Raw genomic sequence first — 7,427 nt, forward strand, 5'->3', positions numbered from 1 at the left:
TGATGACGATAACTCTGGTCGTGATCACGTGACTCAAGAACGAGCGGTGCCCAACTGCCCAGGCGATCGATGGAGGTTTACTGCGCCGACGCGATGCAGTGTAGTATTACGTGTAAAATGCAACGTAACATTTTAAAGTGTTGAGAAGGTAGAAAAATTATCTTCTTGAATCACTTGGCACGATAACAGGCAAAAAGATTTTAACTTAATCAAATGCAATATTATGCTTGTTGTTAGTCAAAGTATAATCTAACCAGGGCTGGACATGTATCTGAAATACTTTTATTTGAAAACCAGTATTTATAAGACTGAGATATTTTGTATTGTATTTCATGAGAATATATAAAAATATTTTGTATTTTGTATTTTGCATTTCAGTATTAATATTGAAAGATTGAAAGTATTTTGTGTTTCAGATACTAAGATTGATAAAATCAATCTTATTATTGCATTACAAAACTTTTAATCTTTTGCTTTTAAATACAAAATACGTAATACTTTCATATGCTTCGCCGAAATACAAAATACACTTGTATTGCGCATACTGTGTTTTAAATAAAAGTATTTTAAATACATGTCCAGTATTGAATCTAACAGTAAGTATATAGTGCACTTCTATTCGCTACAAATTATAGAAGAGAGAATTGAAAGACACACTCACAATAGTTTAATCAAGAGATGAATCTTGATTTGAATCTTGAAGATGGGCGGATCCTTGTTAAGATAATTATAAGCAAGAGCACGATACGTTCTAATATAAAAAGATGATTGGTTTTGTGAAGAAGAAGTTTAGAATTGCTGGAAAGGGGATAACAACTAGCTGAAAGTCAATATTTAAGAAGAAAGGGATTTGTTACATAGAATTCCTATCACTTGATTGTGTTGGATGATTTTGGGGAGAAGTTTAGACACTCTGTTTTTATTTTTATATAAAATAAAAAAAAACACAAAAAAATTGCAACACAAATAGCGGAATAAAGAATTTATAATATTATAAAGGAATATAAAAAAGGAATATAAGATTAGACACTTTGTTAAAGAATTATTTTAAACAAGTTTCAAGAATATTAGAAATTTTAAAATTCTGCGAAATAGTAGTTGCCGCATAATATAACGTATGATGAACAAGTTAGATATGATGATCCCTATGACTCATTTACGGGACTAGTATCACACCCTTATGTGCCATTATTAAATTACTTCTTTATTAATGATATTAATAAGTCTTTAGGAATTCGTATTTCTGATATACTTAGATATTTATTTGTTAAAACGTATTTTACGAGATACTGTATTAATTGTAAAAGTAATTTCGAAAATTTGATTTACTTTGCGTATTTGAATTATGATTTCTAATATTGAAAGGTTTTTATCTTTATTTTTACCGTATATATATATTTTTTAAGATGCAATTTTAATAAAATCTTTTATACATATTGTAACATAAAGGCTTAAAATCTATTCATAATAAATAAATCGCAATTGTAAAATAGCGCGCAAAAGTTTGTCGTTAAACATCAATAACACTGTAACAGATGTTTAGTTAGTTTGAAAAGAGAGAAAAATTGATTAGAAAAAGAAATCGAACATGAAATAATATAAGTAAAAGTAAGTAAACTTAATTTCTCTGATCTAATCAAAAAATATAAATAGACTGATATTAAAATTAAAAAGAAAAAATATAATTGTAAAATATTTCTGCTGTGATACTGTATAGAAATCGTTGCCATTTTTCATATTGAATTCTATTTGAATCGACTTTTCTTACGTCGTATAATGTAAACACAACTTCGGGCGAATAACTACTTTTTGGCGACGTAAGAAAATTCATGTAAATGTTGTCGAACTCATTAATTAATGCCATCATCTATAACATGAATCAAGGAAATTCTTCAATTCAGTCGAGAAAGAAGTTTCCAAAAAATTCCTTGATTCTGTCACATGACAGCAATTGCAAGTAGGTTATTTTATGATGTTATGGTTATAACGACGAAAAATATGCATTTTTTTAGCAATATATCAAGAAATAATAATATAATATTTTGCTAGATTAAAAACATTACCTTCGTCAACATGTATATCAGATTCTACAATGGCGGCTCTGAAGACAGATCTATCGGAAGACAGCAAAATTATGCTTGGTTATGGAAAATCTTCTACTCACGTTAACAAAATGGTAGCTGTGTGACATTTATATCATAGAAATAAAATATTAGACAAAATGTGTTATGTCAAATTACATAATACGTTCGGGTATCAGGTTTCCAATGCAAATCTTTCCGCGAGAAAATTGTGGAACAATTCGTTCAAGATGACCAGAAATTCCATTGCCATAAGTGACGTAATCGAAGAAGGTTTTGTACTTAAAAATTGTGTACTTTATAGAATTTTATATTATAATTGATATTATAGAATTACTATTTGGGAAAAAAATTAAACTAAAAGTTGACTAGACTATTTTAATACATAACAAAATTTATTAGTATTTTTAAACTGTTAATGTTACATTAAGCATTTAAAGTAGTTGTAGATTTTGGCGTGATGTATCCGTTATCGCGTAATATATTGATTTCAGAAAGTGAGCTCATTGGCATGTTGACGAAACAATTGCATTTAGCTGAGTCACAAATGCGAAAAATGCAATCTGTTTTGGCGAAAACCGAGGAAGGCATGCGAACTAAGGATCAGGAAATTGGACGCTTAAAGCGGAAGGTTCTCTGTACGCTTTTTTTAATCTAAGAATGTAGTATTATCATTATAGAATATAATATTATCATTATATTCATAGTTAGCTTGACAGAGTTAATTTTTAAGCCGTGTATTTGCATTGTGCGTTTATTAAATTTAGTTATTTTACAATATCGAATACATTTCTTCGCGTATTCTATTTATATTTTTCTGTACTTTGAAACTTCTGAATGACTCTTACAATTTTTTTTATGATATATCATATTATTTTGATAGATTAAAGAATGGGAAACTAAGTACAAAAGTCAGGAACTGCTGCGAAAGAAGGAGCAACGAAGTCAGGCTAAGAATTCCGAATATTTTTATCAACGATGTCTAATGCTAGAACATAAAATCAACGAAATGGAGGTTCAAATTTATATTTCAAATATGTTTGTTTGACGTATTTAAAACATAAGTAGAAATTAGCAATTATGTCATTTTGCAGAAGTTCTTGGCTGATTATGGATTAATATGGGTGGGTGATGCCAAAAATACGACAAACGTAGATAGTAGCAAGTAATTAAAATAAATATTTTATTACTAGCTAGAAATAAAAATAGCAATTCTAATAATTAGTAATAACTTCGTTATAGTAATTATATCAACATGTGCTATGAACAGTTAGTTACGAATATCGATCAGTTGAACCTAGCTGCGGGAAAGGATGAAGTTCACATTCATCATAATGAGAAAGGAGGAGGAGCGACATTCAAAGTAATGTTCTAGTTTCGTAATACTTACTTTCATAGCATATCATGTAGAATATTATTTGCAAGACTCCAATCTCAAATCTATGAAATTAAGCGAACTGTTTTTTATATATACACCATAAATATCAAAGATATTAATTACTGATTAATTAAAATTAATATATTTGCTAATTAGTAATTATTTATATCGTCAATCAGCATTTTTTTATGCATTTTAACTAAAGACTCCTTCCTGCATCTCATTGAAATTTTATAAAAATGGTATGTGCATCAATGGAGGACCATTGCGATCTTACCATGATTCGACTGTAGTCTCGTTTATCCGTGATATTCTGGACGGATATTTTCCATCTGAATTGCAACAAGAATATCCTGACGGAGTGCCCTTTATGGTAAATGTAGAATAATAGAATAGAATTTTAGGATACACGAGATATTCTCCGCACTTTTTTTAGAACCTTTTTTCTAGAATCTGTGAGATTAATAAAAATTTGATTTTAGAGAGAGAGAGAGAGAGAGAGAGAGAGAGAGAGAGAGAGAGAGTTTCTATTGTTTTTTTCATTTTAATATTTTGACTTACGCGTGTAGATGGAAGATCGTAGAACAGAATTGTATATAGATGATTCTGCTAGTTTTCCTGGTCAAGGATATCGTTTGGGAAAACAATCTCCAATGGATAATTTGTTATCGACAAATTTACGCAGATCAAATAACATTTACCAAAGATATGCTCGTGCAAATCCTTCACCGAAAGATAATACTTCCGAGAACATTCCGTTTTTATCGCTTCCAAGCCGGTATTATCACTACTTATTTGAAACACACGCAAATATTTAAGTACTCGACTTATAATATTGTAATATGCACTCTTTGACAGAAAAAAGATTATATATAGGTCTAGATCTATGCATAACTTGTTAAACATTTTATAATGCATCTTCATATCGCCCTATTAGTTTATTGGATTCCAGAACCTCTTCAGAATCGCCTTCTGTCGATATATATTCTTTGAGATCGCAGATTTTGGCTTCGCATAATAATGTTTGTTCTAATTCTCACATTCAGTCTCACGTTAACGCTGAATTAGCACGAAGTAGTCGACGAAAAAAAGTAAATCTTATTTATTAAATTTTTTTAATTTAACATTATAATATGAATAAATTATATATTGTGTATACACACACACACACACACACACACACACACACACACACACACACACACACACACACACACACACACACACACACACACACACACACACACATATATATATATACTACTGTCTTGAAAAAGAGAGAGTTGGCTACAAAAAACATGGAATATGATATGTCGATGAGTGAACAATTATCCAAGTCGAAAGATACCTTGAGATCTACAAGTAGCAGCAGGACGAGACATCGCAGCTTTTCTGATAGATCGTCATCAAGGTTTTCTCAGATAGAGTAATCCATATTCATTTATGTACTGTAATTAAGTACTGAAATTAAATTTTTCAGTAGGGCACAAATTGTTGATAGTCGCCTTCGGTTACGTTCGAAATCTGCCAGTTCGTCCGCAGAGCGATTGGGTATAACTATGCAATCGACATTACGGCCGAAAGCATTAAGCACAGCGGAAGTTAATAATATTAGTGAGCTCAAGATTGCCACTCTTGTATCTGAGTGTTTCGCGACGAAACATCCTCGGGGTTCAAGATCGGCTACTTGTGCAAGAAAGAGTATGGTGAGAAATATATTCAGATATCAACAGAAAAAGACAAGATAAATTATGTACCTAAAAGTCATGTCCAATCATGATCTGCTTGAAAATCTGTGTTTTACTATTTCAGCCTCCGATATTACGTCAGGTTAATGAAGCGACTGGAAAATCTAACGAGTTGCGATTGAAAGTTAGATCATTAACCGGTAGTACTATATATTTGGTACACGTATTGGCCGACGAATCGGTGGTGAAATTATATGATTTACTTGATAAAGCTATGCAAACATCCGGGTATAGAGGGTATAAAGTAGTGTTGAGCGGGTGAGGAAATATCTGAATCTTTATAAACTATTTTTTTAATTTACGAATTTTACTTTACACAAATTATTTAATCCTTATCTATTTTTGCTTTCAACTTTACAATTAATATAATTGCTTAAAGGTATTCGCCGAAGAGATTGCAACGTGTAAGTACATCCTTAAAAGAAAGCGGAATTAATAGAGATTGTGTTCTCCATCTTGTGAATGATTAAATGTTTGTTAACTCGTGAAAGTAGAGTTTATATTTCTATATATTGTGTAAAGACAAGTATGTGCAAACCGTAAAAGTTTAGAATCTTTGATATATAAATTTGCAAATAAAACAAACGTATAGACAATTTATATACTGCATTTTATATTTTTGAACTTTCTATAGAAGTAATACACATATACTAGAAGTAGTATAAATAATTAATCATAAATTAAATATCATAAAATTAATAAAATAATAAATAAGTACAAATAAGATTTTTATCAAAAGTCGGTAATTTGCTTTTATTACTTTTAAATATTATACTTTCAATTAATTCAACATAGATTTATCAATAATATAAATTATTTATTGATATAATAAATCGATTACTTTAGTGAGATAAATAATAGGTCAGCTTTAAAAATGATAATAAATACCGAATGATGAAACAGGTTTTATCTTAGTACGATACATACTTTGATATTGATTATTTGCTAGCTTAGTTAACTTGCATACAAAGTGTATAGGGAGCAGAACAGATGCATCTTCGTAATAGTTAAACTTAGACTATTGTTATGTGGTTTAGGTTTGTAATTACACAGTAGATTGATTTACGATTTTGTTACCAGTTATGTACGCGAGAACACACAAAGATTTAAAGATGAAACTATACTTAATATATTTTTTTTAAATCTTTTTTCTCATTATGAATGATAATTATTTAAAATTTTATTCTATGGTATTTTATAGAATATTACTAAACGTGTATTTAATATTTCGATATTAAATTAATAATTTCAAACTTATTAATTTATATGCAAAATAAAAATGTTGCAGAATTAAAAGTTTCAAAAATGTGATTGTAATAATTTTATAATCAGTAAATTATTTTCACTACATTATTATTCATATAATTGTGTTATTTTGAAATTTGAATCGAACACATATCTATAAATCTTTAGAAAGCAATATTTTGTATGCAAAACCGTTTTTTCTTATTTTGTTGCGTTTTCACTAAATAAATAAAAACATAATATGTTTTTATCAACAGTTTCTGCTAATATATACTAAGACTTTCTTGCTTTTATTAATATCAGATTTATTCGTTCTATGTGCATTTAGATTTACGCATTTACGTATACATTAACGCATTTACGGATTTACGTATACATTAACCAAACACATAATTAGATGTTCAATGGATTAAGTAACATACTGGGTAGTACGAATACATTGCGTACGTCGGTATCAGGAAAATTATGGAATTTCCTATTATCATCAACGCAAATCACGCCCCGATAGCTCTGAGCTCTATCAATCAACAGGATAGGACTTGCGTAGATTTATCTATGGGCTTCCGCCGACGGATCTGTCAGCGGATGCTTTTCGATCAGATATTGCGGTGGAACGGTTAATAAGAGGTCCTGTTTGTCAATCGATATCCAAACTAGATGACACTCCCCTGGGAAATTTCTGGCGTATTTCGCTCGTCAATTTCATAAGCAGTAAACGGCCCGAGCTTCGCTTAAAGGTATAATTATTGAAAATAAGGTACGCAATTAACTCGATTGAGTAAAATATAAAATCATAGGGAAATCTTGCTTTTGTGTATCAAACTTTGTGTCGTTTTCTTGTTACAGTAAATTAAAAAAACTAAGTAAAGTTTTCAGACTGTAGAATAGTAATATCTCTGTCAAGCTAGCAAGAATAAATGTGCAGAATCGAAAAACATTTACTGAACTATTTAGTGCTTATTTTGTTGATTTATG

The 7,427-nt window shown here is 29.8% G+C and overlaps 1 protein-coding gene across 3 annotated transcripts; it reads left to right on the forward strand.

Moving 5' to 3' along the window:
• The first annotated feature begins 1,791 nt into the window (after nucleotides 1-1,791).
• LOC108756805 lies at nucleotides 1,792-5,790 on the forward strand. 3 transcript variants are annotated; one of them, XM_018500868.1, is made up of 14 exons: nucleotides 1,792-1,957; nucleotides 2,050-2,176; nucleotides 2,261-2,354; nucleotides 2,576-2,712; nucleotides 2,965-3,096; nucleotides 3,176-3,246; nucleotides 3,324-3,444; nucleotides 3,665-3,832; nucleotides 4,029-4,237; nucleotides 4,397-4,550; nucleotides 4,737-4,870; nucleotides 4,940-5,165; nucleotides 5,272-5,465; nucleotides 5,587-5,790. In XM_018500868.1, the coding sequence occupies exons 1-14, from the start codon at nucleotides 1,836-1,838 to the stop codon at nucleotides 5,675-5,677; spliced, it is 1,980 nt and encodes a 659-aa protein (XP_018356370.1). In that variant the 5' UTR covers nucleotides 1,792-1,835; the 3' UTR covers nucleotides 5,678-5,790. The 3 variants fall into 3 exon arrangements, with proteins under 3 accessions (XP_018356370.1, XP_018356371.1, XP_018356372.1); XM_018500869.1 differs by having other exon boundaries at nucleotides 4,943-5,165; XM_018500870.1 differs by having other exon boundaries at nucleotides 4,412-4,550.
• Nucleotides 5,791-7,427: the final 1,637 nt, after the last annotated feature.

Source organism: Trachymyrmex septentrionalis, unplaced genomic scaffold (genome assembly GCF_001594115.1).
Source record: "Trachymyrmex septentrionalis isolate Tsep2-gDNA-1 unplaced genomic scaffold, Tsep1.0 scaffold13, whole genome shotgun sequence".
Classification (NCBI taxonomy): Eukaryota; Metazoa; Arthropoda; class Insecta; order Hymenoptera; family Formicidae; genus Trachymyrmex; species Trachymyrmex septentrionalis.

Excerpts from the sequence above, each read along its gene's own strand:
- LOC108756805 (XM_018500868.1), top strand. The coding sequence starts at position 1,836 with ATGTTGTCGAACTCATTAATTAATGCCATCATCTATAACATGAATCAA. Across the intron at positions 3,097-3,175 it reads ATAAAATCAACGAAATGGAG|AAGTTCTTGGCTGATTATGG; the intron begins GTTCAAATTTAT and ends GTCATTTTGCAG. Across the intron at positions 4,238-4,396 it reads TTTTTATCGCTTCCAAGCCG|TTTATTGGATTCCAGAACCT; the intron begins GTATTATCACTA and ends TCGCCCTATTAG.